The sequence below is a fragment of the Rhipicephalus microplus genome, chromosome 4 (assembly GCF_043290135.1).
Source record: "Rhipicephalus microplus isolate Deutch F79 chromosome 4, USDA_Rmic, whole genome shotgun sequence".
In the NCBI taxonomy this organism is placed as follows: Eukaryota; Metazoa; Arthropoda; class Arachnida; order Ixodida; family Ixodidae; genus Rhipicephalus; species Rhipicephalus microplus.
Window position 1 is genome coordinate 22,825,207 of NC_134703.1, and position 15,111 is coordinate 22,840,317.

Sequence of the window (15,111 nt, forward strand, 5' to 3'; positions counted from 1 at the left end):
CAGAATAATTAGTCCAAAGTCATCAAGTACTTTGACATTTTAAGAGGATCTTTGTTCACTGCATTCCAGGGTTTTCAGGGGCTTTCATATGAGCACTAATAAATAAATGACAAGGACTCTTTCAATTTGCATGAACCAGCTGTGATGTGTGATTGAGCATGCTGTGTACAAAACTGTCAACTCTGGGGTAATTTCTTCAGTCACTTTCTGAAGAGCTGACTGCTGCTCCTCTGGAAGATCTCCTACACTGAGCTGCTGAACTCCAGTTGTCGTAAGATCCGAGTTCAACATGGAGCTCTACATTGGCTTTGCAGTACACGATGGTTTATATGTGGCTGTACAATGCATGCAGTGCTTTTATAGATTATGAACAAGCTTAAGTTACCACATAAAAAAAGCTTGTCATTTTGTACTAGCTAATACAGTGGTGAATTACTGTACAAAAACAAAATCTATAGCCAATATACTATCACCTCACAAAAGCACACTTAAGATCATGGAAGCTGGCAGGATTTTGTGGGGTGCAAACTTCTGCTGCATTGCAGCAGAGGGAGGGAAAAATTGGTGGTGTATTTTGGGTGAGGGGTAAGTGTGTGGCTTGAAGGGGGCAAGTGCGCCTTTCGCAGCCCCCTGACAGTGCCCATGCTTATCAATAAACATGAAAGAAAACAGTTAACCTAAAAGCCGTTAGTAGAGACTGACAACCAAGCATAGTGTCACATGTACAATAATGACAAATTTCTGCATATAGAATCTTCATATTTGAATTGCAAAAACACAGCTTAACGAACCTGTTGAAAGAATGCCTCACACCTAATGATAATCTACACTGAAGTTTGCATCAGTGCAGTTATTAGCTAGCAAGGTGTGAAGACACTGAAGTACTGTACTCCTAACTGTGCATTGTAGCTTCTGTTGCATGACACTTTTTAGTTGTTACTCTGTCAGAATCGTTGGCACTTGGTTACAGCGTAACAAAGATGTGTGAGTGAACAAGAAGAAAAAATAGGCACAATATAATATATAATAGAAAAAATAGGCAGAAAAATAGTAAGTTAACTCGTAAGCCAAAAATATGCAGGCAACCTTGGCCCCTATCCGTGAAGCTTGTAAAATAAGTTTGCCAAAGCTAGTCTAGAGAACAGCATAGTGCGTCACAACTTCACAAAATCCATGGCTGGAATAAAGGTCAAGCGGGTAGAAACCCTGTTTGTGTTCGGGAATTATTACAACTAAGGCGGCAGATGGCTTGACAATGTAAGAGGATCTGTGTTCACTACATTGCAGAGTTTCAAGGGGCTTGCATAGGAGCACTAATGAACCGCTAACAACAAGGACTCTTTTAATTTGCATGAACTGCGGCTCACCATCCTGCACACTGTGGACAAACGTGTCACCTGTGCGATAACAGTAACCACTGACGCTAGCGGTTGTAGCTGTGGAGATGAACTCCTCTTCAGACACTTTACGAAGAGCCAACTGCTGTTGTTCTGGAAGATCTCCTAGATTAAGCTGCTTTGCTCTAGTTGTTTCAAGATCCGAGTTCAACATGTTGCCCGACAGCTCATATGCCTGAAGAAGCTGGTGACGTGTTGCAAGTGTAAGACAGATGTTCTTGAAGTTCTTCGTCTTGGATGCAATGCTCTTAAAATAAGAATGTTTAGCCTCAAATCGCATGCCCCAGTAGCGGCGCGGTGGGCCATACTTGAGAATATACTTTGGATAGTGTAGCAAGAAGTGCAGTTTTGGTGTCACTGCTGCATTTGGGTACTGCACTGTATACAGCTCGAGAAACTCCTCCACCTTCACCTGTAGATATGGCACACAGCTCCTTGGGATTTTCTCTGCCAAAATAATGTCAGCAATGTGTCTGTATGCCAAGTACACCTCCCAGTGAGAATTGCCTTCAGGAAGAACTTCAGCATATATCTGGGGAAGCAGACGAAACAAGCACCATTTCTGGCTAGCTGATCCCCTCATGGAGACTTTGCCATTAAGAAATGCAATCGTAACGGCAAGAGGTGTGGCCTTTTTGTCATGAAAGCCATACTTGAATGATGATATCCTTTCAAGATCCTGTTTACGGATCACTCGGTCACCAACTAAGCTACCCAGAACATGTCGAATGACACACTCCATACCGCCTTCGAGTATATCATGCATGGCATCGGGAGGAAGTTGTTCTGTGATGTCAAAGTTCTCAAGAGTTTGCAGTGGTGAAGCACTTGCGATGCCGTATATGGGCCCATTCACAGTTGGGTCAAGTGCAAATGCTTCTAGATGGCTCTTGTATGTTTCACTTGTTCTTTCGACGCAGTCATCCAATCTGTGCAGCATTCACAGTTGTTTGTGCGATGCTAAGCAGTAACGGCAGACTCTGCCTCTGCTAAAGCTGCACTGAAGGCCTGCTAAGCGGTGCATTGAAAGGTTGTCTCCAATGAAAGCCACGATTGCAACATTAAAGTGCAGATTCCCAGAATGCACTCCATTTTGTTGTATCAAATTTAAGTCTTGCAAGAGTGGCTGCAGCACCTTTTCCATGCCATGTCGTAACACGACGCGGTATTCCACAGCCAGAAGCAGGTGAATTGAGCAGAGTTTTGAGCGGTGTCGGGGATGCAGATTCAAAACAGAGAAGTAGACAGCTAAAATTTTGTGCCGTCCAGCTGCAGCACCAAGTGGATTTACAAGCTCCAGTTCATCAGTATACAACAGCAGAAATATCGTGTTGTTACTGCTGTCGCGAGTAAGGTGGCCGTACCTGCTGAATGCATCACCATCGGTGAAGTCGCACAACAGTTCTCGAGGCTTCGCAGTAGGCTGTGAAATGCATTCCAACAAGTCTTCAGATTTCAGGAAGTTCACAAGCAGCTTTGAGATAGGAACGTAGCATTCGATGTCTCTGTAATTGGCAGTCTGCAGTGGAACTTGATTAACCTCGGTGTAATTAAAGTGTTCTGATATATACTTTTTTCTCATGTGGGTGCTTTCCAAATCAGAAAACATGTTGCTCACTATATCAGTAGCATGCAGCTGACGCACCACATTTTCCGCTGTGCCTGGTACCACACTTCCTTCCATAAGGAGCTTCACTGTCCTTTGCATCAAACCATCAATGACATCTTGTATCAGAGATTTCACGATGCAAAAAATTTCATCAGTGGTGCTGGATGCCAGTTTTAGCTTTTCAGTTATTTTGACATAGAACATTGCCAGCTGTTTCTTGATTTTGGTGATGAAACAAATGTTTGAGGCAGCATCATGACTGTGTGCCTCTGACAAGTTTGTAACAATGGGAATAGAAATATCTTCAGCTTGTTCGCTTGAGTCGCAGTCAGGTGCAAGTTCGTTGACTATAATGCCAGCAGCATTTCTGTGCGCTCGATACACGTGTTTCTTGTAGGCGAAGTAACGCCGAAATGATGCCGCACAGCCGTCTATCCACACAACACGTGAAAATCTGGCTCGATGCTGTGGACTCTCATGTGGTTAACGACCCGTTTGACGGAAGTTCCCCAGAATGTGCACCTTGGGCACAGCGTGACTGGCATTGTGATTTCTTTTTTCTGCTTAACTCGGATCACGCTGCAAATCGCATATAGTTACAGTGCACTCAGCATCAATACAGCTCTTCAGGTATAGCTCGCTATATACATACACTTTGAGTAGCAGAGCAGTTCACGTGTGCTGATGACGCGAACGGCACACAAAGCAGCCGAAATAACAGCACGAATCTGTTACCGGCGCGCAGAAACTCGCAACAGTAACCACAAAATTGCACTCGCCCTCGACGTACAGCAAGTCGATATGTTTTTCGGCTGTTGTGATGACGTGCATACACTTTTATTTCGTCGTGATCGATGACCATCGAGTGTATTCGTGCCAGCGAGCTGACGCAATCGTTGAGCGAAGATGCGTGCAGTAACGGCAACAACTAAGGTGGCTGTGACAGCCGATTTGCTGGAACAAGCGCGTCACTCATGACAGCCAGCTGACCGCATAATACTGCTCCGGCTGCAGTTTCGGATTGCCACAATCAATGAAGTATGTGTGTCATATGTTCCACTTGCGGCGCACGAGCAGCAAAGCGATCGACGTCCCACACTGAAAACAGGGACAGCACACACAGCCACAGATGTACCAGCTCCAAACTGTGAACGAAACACAGGCACACAATAGTAATCGTGAAACTCTCGACGCGCAGCAAGTTGGTATGTTTGTTTGCTGTTATCGTGATGTCAGTTTCACTTTGTCGTGATCGATGACCGCTGAACTGACTGAATTGTTGACCGGAGATTTGCACAGTGACGGAAGCTATTAAGGCGGCAGTAACCGTTAATTTGTCGAAAAAAAACGAATCCCTAATGGCAGTCAGCTGATCGACGTTGCTTTCCAGCTGATCGCGTATGGCTGTTTCGGTTGCAGTTTCGCATTCCTGCTATTGCTGCCATTGCCGCAATGAGCTCGTAAATAATGCACTACAGTGAAAAAAATAAAAACTGCGTTACAGTTATAAATATACAAGGACCAAAAAATTTCTCTCTGGATTTTACAAATTTCCTGACTTAACAAATAATATTGAGAACTAATATTGTGTCTAATTGTGTCTAATAAAAAATATGAGCCCTTAAATTTCTGCTTTCCTAGTTAATTCAATAATTCAAGCACGGTCAGCACTTCCACGTCTAGTTTTAGGTGTAAGTTAACATAATCAATTGAATAATATTAATTTTTAATTATTTCATGTATAGCATTGTTATTCATACAAACATGAAAATAAGCCAGTATTAATTTTTCAAAGTGGTAACTCTTCAGCGTGCAATCACCTGCCCCACCACTTCTCCCAATATATAAAAAAATGGTTTCGGTACAGGATTGTTTTTTCAGACCCTAAGACCAAGGAGAATCGCATTACTAGCTGCCTTCCTTTGCCTTAATTGTGCAAAATCATCAATGTGCTCCCAGTCTTGTACGGTAATCTTACAGCCCAGGCAAAAATCTTTTCCAAGTGGAACCACTTGAAGTGGATTATTGAACCTGGATTTGAAGTGGAACCACTTGACAAGTGGAACCACTTCAAATGGTTCCACTTGTCAAGTGGTTCCACTTCAAATCCAGGTTCCACTTCAAGTGGTTCCACTTGGCAAGTGGTTCCACTTCAAATCCCGGTTAAATAATCCACTTCAAGCGGTCCCACTTGGCAAGTGGGACCACCTGTCTATATCTACTTGTCAAGTGGTCACAGGAACCGCTTGAGCACTTCAGTGAAAACTGTAAACAGATATTAGTTTTAATAATTTATTACTTTACATGAGTGGTATACTTCAAGCATTTAGTTTTCTTTCTTCTTGTTGCGCCGGATGTCCTGTATTTTCTGCGACAAAATTGTCGACAAGTTATCCACTGTTTCTTTAACAGGAACACCCTTGCACGAGCCCCAATGTGTCACAGTGTCTGCAAAAAAAAAAAAAGACAGAAATTAAAACAGGCATGGGAGTCGCATAATTATTTACAGCACAAATCTACCACACCCTTACCAATAATCAAAGCAACCTTGTCTGGGCTCAGCTGTTTCCGCACTACCGCAGTAGGATTTTTGTAATCCTTGGGGGCTAGCTTCCCCCCATAGCTGCGTTCTGCCAATCCTTCACGGCCCCATATGGCTTGGGCCATGTCCTTTACCACAAGGGAAGGTTTCTTGTGGCCCAATATTTTCTCGGCTTGCTGGCTCCCGATGACTAGACCATTTTTCACATGATACTGCAAGTCAAAGCAAGCTGATTAGAAAAGAAATGAAGAGAGCACAGCGATCCACTTACCTTGCCACCACCAATTTCTGTGAATGGAACATCGGTGGCCTTTGAGTCAGCTGCCGATGAAAAATAATAAGTGAAGTTGAGAATTACATCAAAATGATAGCCTTGACACAATGATATTCAAAGCTTTTGAGCTTCTACCTGTGGGCAGTGGCTCTCCAGAAGGCTTGCATTGGCTCTGCAGGCTTCCTGTAGATGTGTCGACACATGATGCCAGCGACGTTGCTGTGGGAGCTGGGTGTGATTTCTCAGCTTGAACTTCTCTGCGCTCAGTCTCCGGAAAATCTGTACACAGTAGAGAAAAAGTAGAAGCAAAACAATTTACTGAGGCTGTTATCAAGATACAACTCTTTATTATCTAGTGAAAAGGCTGAAGGTTTAGCTTTTTGACCAGCAAGAAAGTTTCATAACATTAACATTCATGCAGGTGAGCATACTTCACCTGCAGGGGACTGCTGTGTCTGCTGTGCTTTCTTAGGAGGCGGGGCACTTTCGCTTGCCAGTGTTCCTCGAAGCTGCGAGGCACTTTTGCTAGTAAGTGTCTCTCGAGGCTGCCAGACATTTCCCCCTTGTAGCATTTCTACAACTGAAAAGATAAAAAAAAATTATAAAGATTTGCCAGTAATACTATGAATCAATATAAAAGCCTATAAAGTAAGGTGTTGCACTATCAGCTTCAAATTAAAAGTGAACAGTGGAAAGCATTAGAAATGATAGTCATCCAGTCAGCACCGTTGACAGATGCGCAATGCTCCAGTTTGGTAGCACTGTGCATTTCCATAGTGATGACAGGGCAGCACGCACTGTGCCACTGCTCATGCTTTGCACAGTTTGCATTTCATTCGATGCTGATAGTACATGCCACAACAATCTGAGAAAAGTGTGCATTTGGATAAATTAGTGTTAATGACCCATTCGACATAATCATTTCATCAGATGTACAGGGCTAGAAGAAAGCCTGAAATAATTAGTTGTTGGGGTCTAACATCCCCAAACCACTATATGATTATGAGGACCGCCGTAGTGGAGGGCTCAGGTAATTTAGACCACCTGGGGTTCTTTAATGTGCACCTATCTAAGCAAACATGCTTCAATCATTTTCGCCTCCATGAAAAATGCGGCCCCCAAGGCTGAGATTCAATCCCGTGACCTGCGGGTGAGCGGCAGAGTGCCTTATCCACTAGACCACTGTGACAGGTTGCATTCTACACTGAACAAAACCATGACAATGCAGTTTGTCGCAAATGATACCTACACTACTTAAACACATAATTGCGGACGTGCAAAGAAAATTGGTACTTATCTTTCAAATCATCAATACATCGCTGCACATGGCAAAATAAATATTATGTAACTCGGCCTAAACTTTACCGTGCAAGCAAGGGCTGTTTCATAACTGAATTTAAATGGCTATACTCAAGGCGAGTTGTATCACTGTGTAGATTTAATTACAAACCGTTCATGTTTATGGGTGTGCGGTGTCAAAAAAAAAGTTATATAAATCAAAGTAAACAAAAGCTAGGAAGACACTGATTTGTTTGACAAATTATTCAGTTAATATTGCGTTATCTGCTCCTGACATATATTTATACAGCAACATACATTATCTTGCACTTTGACATCAGCTAAACCTGTCCGGTAATGACCTTTTTGACGTCACATTTCACGATACTCTGTGGAAATTCAGGTAACACACACCACTGAAACCTTTTAGATTCTACCAAAGCCACATTTGACAACAAAGATATAGCAATCTAACAAACTGCGGTACACTTACTCATTGAAAGCTTGCAATCCATACTGTCCAATCTTTCATTCATGGCAGCAACTGTCTGTCTCAGTTCATTCCGCTCCCTCAGCGCTTTTTCGTAAGGCTCCTGCCAAGTATATTTCTTCAATTTTTTCTGGTTATGGCCGGTGATCTCGTGCCTTTTTGAAGATGACTGAGTACAACGAATAGTAAGGAGTTGAAAAAGATTGAATAAATTCGAGAAGTGTACATTTTAATGCTTACTTGAGACTCTCGGGCAGCTTTATTTTTTTCTAGCGCACTTGAGGCATGCTGACTCAGTATGCTCTCATAAGCAGCGCTTTTGGATGCTGCCTGACTTTGTTTGAGTTTTTTGTGTGCCTGCAGAAAGAAATGAAAACAAATAAGCAATGTTCGACTGAAACATGGCAAACGTTTAGAGCACTTAGTGTAGTACCTCTTTTGCAGTCAGTGTGCTGTTTGCTGCTGGCTGCTGTAAGTCGAGGTCGATAAGCTCTTCTTCATGCTCAATGTCTGAAGCATTTATTACAGGCCGCGGAAGACGCTTGTTGCTTCTTTGCTTATGCAACTCTTCTTCCGAGTCTGTTATGCACAAATATAAAGTCAAAATGCGTCAATATTAGATTGGAAAAGCTGCAGGCGATGTTTAACATGGGCACACACACATACACTCAAAGAAAGGTAAGAGTAAAGTGGGCTCCTTTTTGTCCCACAACAATAATTGTCGTCTTGCGTCATTCTTGTTGCATTATCGCCGCGCGCCCAGCACTCTACGGTCACGAACGGCGCGCGTTGTCAGCGTGACGTATATCGTTACTGGCAGGAAAGAGGGCAGTGCCGCGTTTTCAAGAAAGGCAGCGCAAGCAGGCCAGATGAAGATTATTTCTACTTCTTTAGTGTGTGCTTAACATCAGTTCTGCACCACTGAGAAAAGCAAATTTGTTCAGCATAGGTATTACATTTAACACAAAGGCAACAAGCTAGAGCATCGAAATTTCTGCATGGTATATATGTGTTGGTTAATACCGTGCGGCCGGCAAAAGCTGTTTAGCAAATATGATGACTCCCAACAGTAATCCCTCAAGCAGAGAAGCATAACAATTACGAATAGCATTATTTGTAGACCACACGACTATAAGCAAGTGGGAGCATATGCTCCTCGATTGCTCATGTGATATATCAAACAATGTGATATGTGCGATGCGTTTGGCATGACGCTACTTATGGTGTCAAACCGCAATAAATTGCTAGCTTCATTTACTTACCTGCCAGCAGCAGGATTCTACAGGTGTACGATCCTGTAATATCCGGGTCTTCGTCGATCCAGAGTGTGGTATACACTTTGGTTTTGTTAAAATCGTCCTTGTTTACCGGGTGGAAGCCCTTGATATTGTGGACGGGTACTACGTACTCTTTCTGATCAAAGCTATTTAAAAACCGCACTAATGCGTACATATTGCTCACACGTACGCCGTGTTATGGCTGTGCACCACGAGAAAAACGTGCCTGAGTCGTTAGCACTACACTGACTACACACAACGACAGTAACAACGGACGAAGGCATGCACGGTCACAGGGCACGGGCAGGTGTATAGTGTACCAGATTAGTACACTATAGGCAGGTGTACAGTGGTTCTATGCTTCGGCCATGGCTTGGCTAAAAACGAAGCCAATAACTCGGCCGCTAAATAAACGTTTTGTACGTCAAAACAACAGGCGTTGGTCAAAATATCAATTGCCATTATTTTACTCAAATAAACAAAACACATAAAACAGTATCTTGTAAGCATTTATAATAACTACTTTGATATTTGAAGAAGTCAGTAAGCCAGGATTGAATAACTCTGATGGTAAGCCAGTCTCAACTGTTTGTACAGTCAAGCCGCGCCAAGCCATGCCATGAAGCATGTGAATGTCAGACGTCTTTTGTCACATGTGCGTCGACGTCGTAAACAACGTTTGATTGCCTATTAACTGTCTTATTATTCGTTCTTCATTTGAACCTCTTTGGACCACTTTAGCGTGCCCATCAGAAGCAAGCTGTGACAGGCGTGATGAGCACGAGTAAAAATAACCGCAAGCGATATCTAGAACCCGATGCGTGGAATGATCGTTTGCCGAAATCTACGCATTATGAAGTAAGAAAGAATGCTACCGCGCGTTCAACACCGCCTGCTATGGACGTCGGTTCAGAACATGTGGTCACAAGTGCGTCTGAATCCTCGGACGATGATGAAGCATCCGTGTCAGTCGAGGACATTGGACGAGAAAACAACATCGTAGGAGAAGAGTCGGCTGGCGACTGCGACACCGACGATGAATTGTCAGATCAACTCTCAAATGCGACGGAGCCGTCTGATGCTCTGCCAAGCTCCAACTTCTTTCGGTTGGAGTTTGCGCGCCCGCTTGGCAACGCAAACACCTTGTCTGTAGGGGATGCCCTCGTGCTTGTAATGGACTTCGCAATTAAGCATGGTTTGTCGTGGACTGCCATTGAAGACCTGTTAAAATTATGTAATAATATTTTAGGAACGAATCTGCTTCCAAACAGCAAGTACCTGTTCAGAAAGTTCACTGCAACTTCACCACAAGATATGAAGTTCTACTTTTACTGCCCGTTTTGCAATCGGCTGCTGGCCAAGACAGGTGGTAGCTTAAGTGAACGCAATAGTCTGACTGGTATGTGCTGTGGAAAGGGCTACACCGGCCGGAAGTTGACAGCAGATGGCTCCTTTTTTGTTGGCTTGCCATTAAAAAAGCAAATTTCATCCGTGCTCGCTGATGATGGTTTGAGAGAAGACCTTTACAAATCATTAAATGAAAAAAAAGACACAGAAAATGCTAGTGTGTCAGATGTGACTGATGGTGCCTTCTATCTGACCCAGCGAAAAAAGCTTGGTTGCCAGAAAGATGACATCACATTAACTGTCAGTGCAGATGGAAGCCCTGTATTTAAATCAACTAACTACTCCATTTGGCCTGTACATCTGACTGTGAATGAGCTTCCACCACACAGACGGTGGAGCAACATCATTTGTGCGCTCTTGTGGTATGGTACCAAACATCCAGACATGACATTAGTTCTCGAGGCATTCGCCGAACAAATGAACGAACTCTCTACTGAAGGAATCTGCTGGAATGTGAATGGTCGACAAGTGCATTCAAAGGTATCCTGTGTCTCCTTAAAATATTGCACCTATTCAGTTTTGTTTTACTCACGCAGTTACATAGATGTAGTGCTAGGAATGCAAATGACAGCCTTCTCGAACTTTCTAGGTGTACTGCATAACTGCTGTTGCTGATGCACCAGCCCGGGCTTCCATGCAGAACGTCCTACAGTTCAATGGCTATTATGGCTGTTCCTGGTGCCTACATCCTGGAGAATTCATTGAAGGTATAATAATATCTACCTTTTTGCTGGTTATATGTGTTTATGAGTGTCACCTGTTATTTGTGTTCTGCCAAAGCTACATAAGTCTCGTCTTAACTTCTGCAGGATGTGTGAAGTACCCTGTTGGTTCAACTTTTGAAGACAGGACTGCAGCTAGCATGTTGACTGACATGCAAATGGCAGCGAAAATGAAGCGCTCTATCAAAGGGGTGAAGGGGCCATCACCTCTCCTCAACGTTCCTGGATTTGACATTGTCTGGAGCTTTCGCCCTGATTACATGCATGCTGTGTTGCTTGGAGTTGTACGCCAAGTCACAGAACTGTGGTTTTCAGACACAGGAAGGGCATGTTATATTGGGTCTCCTCGGACATTAAGGGAAGCAGATGAGCGTCTCCTAAGCCAGAGACCTCCAGTGTGCTTTAATAGAACACCGAGATCTCTTAAGCTTCGAAAGTATTGGAAGGCATCTGAGTGGGAGTCTTGGCTCCTCTTCTACAGCCTTCCATGTCTGAAAGGCATCCTGCCAGCTCAGTTTCTGGAGCACTTTGCTCTCCTGGTGTCTTCAGTGTATACCCTGTTAAAGAGTCATGTGACATCACAAGAAATTGACGACTGTACATTAGAAATAACAAAGTTTGTTGTCATGACCGAATGTAATTATGAGAAAGCACAGATGACTTCTAATATGCACACACTGCTGCATTTGCCAAAGAGTGTGCTACTGCATGGACCACTTTGGGCTATCTCATGCTTCGAATTCGAAAGCAACATGGGTAACCTAGTAAGACTTGTGTCTTCATCAAACGGTATCCCTTTTCAAATCTTGTCACGAATTCTTCTAATGAGCAATTTTAATCAGCTTCTATCTATGGCATCAGAAGAAGTTAAGGAACTTTGTTTGCACACAAAAAAAAAGTGCATGGGAGTAAAACTGCTTGGAAAACCACAGGTGCCTTCACATGACCTAATGGAATTCGTAAATGGCAAAATCACTGGTGTGCAAAGGATTGAAGAGCATAGTCGCATCTGTGTGAATGGATGCATCATGCATACTGATAATTACAATCCAGGGTCAAGAAAAAGAGACTCAACTGCAGGGAAATTAGGAGATGACTATGTGAAAATAGAGAATATATTCAATGTCTGTAAAGTCGATGGAAGCTCTGAGATTTTCATTGTCTCTCACAATTACCAAGTGAAGAGTTTTGAAGGAGTAAGCCACCTAAAAGTAGCACGCAAATGTGCTTCAAAAGCTATTCATTCAATTTCAAGGTCTCTTCGTCCATGCATATACCTTAATTTGAATGGGACAATGTTTTTTGCGGAGTTGTGCAATCGCTATGGATCATTTTAGTGAAACAGTGATGATTCTCATTCTATCTTATGTTCACTCCCAATCATCTAAATTTTATCCATGTTACTTTTGCTGCTTATTCTGTAGAGTCCACATTTTCTCACTGTTCACTGTTAGCTCACTGTTAGTCTTTCCTAAACCTCTTTTTTTAGCTGTTTCGATGCTGTGAACTTCTTTTACAGCTGTCTCTACGACATTCAAGTTGTAGTTCCTCACACATCTGTCTGACTTCCTTTTTATCGATCAACCTCGTCAGCTCAACCAGTGTTTTTTTTTTTTTTTCAGATCTTGAGTTGGTCATGTCACGTGCTTCTCTTTGCTTTTTCAATCATTTGTGGTTTTTGAGCTTTCAGTTCTTGCCTTAGTGCTTTACCTCCAACTTCAAGTGCTGCTTCAGAAACCATTATTGTTACAATTTTATTCATTCCCTCAATGTTGATATTTTCTTGTCTTAAAGCACTGTATTTCTATCGAAGCATTGTATTTTACCTAATCTCTATTTTTACTCTGACTTTATTAGGGTTGGCCGTTCTGGCAACTTGCTTAGCTGAAAGTGGTACATTTGCTTAAAGTGACAGTCTGAATTTCTGAGAAACCTCATTTTGGCAATTTTTTCAGAATGTGTAGCACAATGCTCTGTTAAATCCACTTTTCTTTCTTCACATTTACACTACAGCTACTTTTAATAACATCCCCTAACTTTCCTTTTCCTAATAACATCCCCTAAATTTCTGACCGCATACACTAATCAACTTTCATGTGACAGGGCACATCGAATAATTTTAAGTTTTTGCTACCGGATGTGCTACAGGTCATTTTTTGCAATCTTTATTAACGAAATAAAGGCATAAATTCACTTCTCATGAGAAAAACAGGGTTGGTTTGAGTCACTATGAGGATCATTCTTTCCATTCGTGCAGTAACCTCATTTCATGTTCTGGGCAGTTGTTGGTCCCTATGAAGGTTGTCACTTATGTGTAGACATAAGTTCAACTGTTTATTATTTTGCTTAATGGAGTACTAGGCTTAAAGCCTCATAAGTACCAATTTCACATATATTTATGCTATTACTTGGGTAAATTGTGTATGTATTTATTTACGTCTGTCCCTTTTTACGTTTGTTCCTTTTCCTTAATTATAGAAGCATAACTGAACCAAATATTAAACTGCTTGGCACAAAGTGGAACCTGTTATGGTACAAACTAGTAGTACTGTCTTAATATTCACTTGAAAACTTGTGAGACATATCACTTATTAGAAGCTGTTTCATAGCAAGTGAAACTTGAATGCATGAAGAATCAATTCAGCACATTACACTATAAGTAGCAAGGAAGCAGGACTACTTGTGAGACAACTTTGAATGTTTGAATGTTTATTTTCATATTCTATGTACATATTCTATGTACAGATAACAAACACTTGTTGGACCTATAGCCAAAGGCTAGTGGAAGGTCCAAATAAAGAATACATATAAAGATTTCCTAGCAAAGCAGCGAGAAGAGAAAAGAAAAAACTGTGGTAATTTTCCAGTATACAAAATATTCAAGATTATTTGAAAATCCATAGTAAATCAATTCAACCAACAAGGAATATACATTACAGTACCAAAGAACAAAGTATACGGGCTACATACAGATGCAATGAGAAGATACAGTGCCATTGATCAAGAAACTATGTCGTACAAAAATCTATACATTTGAATCAGTAAGCAATAAGATGACTATAGGTGACCTGTAAAATACGTACCCTATGAGAACATAGAGATATGGCCATATGTTACCTAATAATACACACTATCGCGTGTCAGTAATTGCATAGAAAGAGCAGTAACCAAATAAGTATAAAATTCACTACCTTGAACCATACTAACAACATTTCCATAATTTACTGTGTCTGTAACAAAGAAAGAAAATATTGTTTCAAGGCTTTAGGGAACTTTATGGCAATGGAACCTGTTGTGTCTCCGCTCAAAGCAAGAGGGACCATTTGACAGCAAGTGGTCTCTCTTGTGGTCTGTCAATGGAATCCACTTGCTCTGAAGTGGCACCACTTGGCAGCAAGTGGGACCTCTTGAGAGACCACTTGACAGCAAGTGGGGCCATTTAAGGGACCACTTGGCAGCAAGTGGTACCACTTGAGAGACCACTTGACAGCAAGTGGGACCACTTGAGAGACCACTTGGCAGCAAGTGGGGCCACTTAAAGGACCACTTGGCAGCAAGTGGGACCACTTGAGAGACCACTTGACAGCAAGTGGGACCACTTGAGAGACCACTTGACAGCAAGTGGGACCACTTGAGAGACCACTTGACAGCAAGTGGAACCACTTTAAAGACCACTTGGCAGCAAGTGGAACCACTTGAAATCCCACTTCAAATTTTCGCCTGGGAGCCCATTGGTTTCTCTCACTGAAATCTCATTAGCTTAGCAAAATCTGTGCAACACTCTGGTAAGGTATTATTGCCCAATCAGATATAGTTTTAGCTGTACGCGTGGGCATGCGCCCAGGGGGAGGGGGCGGTTCAGAAGGGGGGGGGGGGTGCCCACTCCCTTGTCACGCAAAAGGGGGGATGCAAAAGTCAACACCATATGTTTACGTAGTAGGGTAGTAGGGACGTGGGCGCTGCGACTCAGTGGGGGGTGCAAAGTCAGCCTCATACATTGACATAATAGGGGGAGGGACGCTGCGACGAACCTTCGCCCCCGTTCTCCATGAATGAAAACCTTACGCACGCCTATAGCTGTGCGTCTATTTGTTCTTACAGGTGTGCCCTTCATT

At 42.6% G+C, this 15,111-nt stretch overlaps 4 protein-coding genes across 7 annotated transcripts in view; 1 reads left to right on the forward strand and 3 right to left on the reverse strand.

Moving 5' to 3' along the window:
- The window catches only part of LOC119171724 (synaptic vesicle glycoprotein 2C-like), a 224,214-nt gene that overhangs the window by 104,056 nt on the left and 105,047 nt on the right, over positions 1-15,111 (reverse strand). The gene's annotated exons all lie outside the window — the stretch shown is intronic.
- LOC142814133 (uncharacterized) lies at positions 1,135-2,337 on the reverse strand. Its single transcript, XM_075892070.1, has one exon. The coding sequence runs from the start codon at positions 2,335-2,337 to the stop codon at positions 1,135-1,137; it is 1,203 nt and encodes a 400-aa protein (XP_075748185.1).
- LOC142814191 (uncharacterized) lies at positions 5,285-9,042 on the reverse strand. Its single transcript, XM_075892313.1, has 9 exons — positions 8,853-9,042; positions 8,024-8,169; positions 7,831-7,947; positions 7,594-7,759; positions 6,259-6,402; positions 5,958-6,101; positions 5,820-5,869; positions 5,538-5,760; positions 5,285-5,454 (listed from the first exon to the last, which is right to left on the reverse strand). The coding sequence occupies exons 1-9, from the start codon at positions 9,040-9,042 to the stop codon at positions 5,333-5,335; spliced, it is 1,302 nt and encodes a 433-aa protein (XP_075748428.1). The 3' UTR covers positions 5,285-5,332.
- Positions 9,642-13,535, forward strand: LOC142761643 (uncharacterized). The gene is made up of 3 exons (XM_037433697.2): positions 9,642-10,754; positions 10,864-10,981; positions 11,084-13,535. The coding sequence occupies exons 1-3, from the start codon at positions 9,642-9,644 to the stop codon at positions 12,331-12,333; spliced, it is 2,481 nt and encodes an 826-aa protein (XP_037289594.1). The 3' UTR covers positions 12,334-13,535.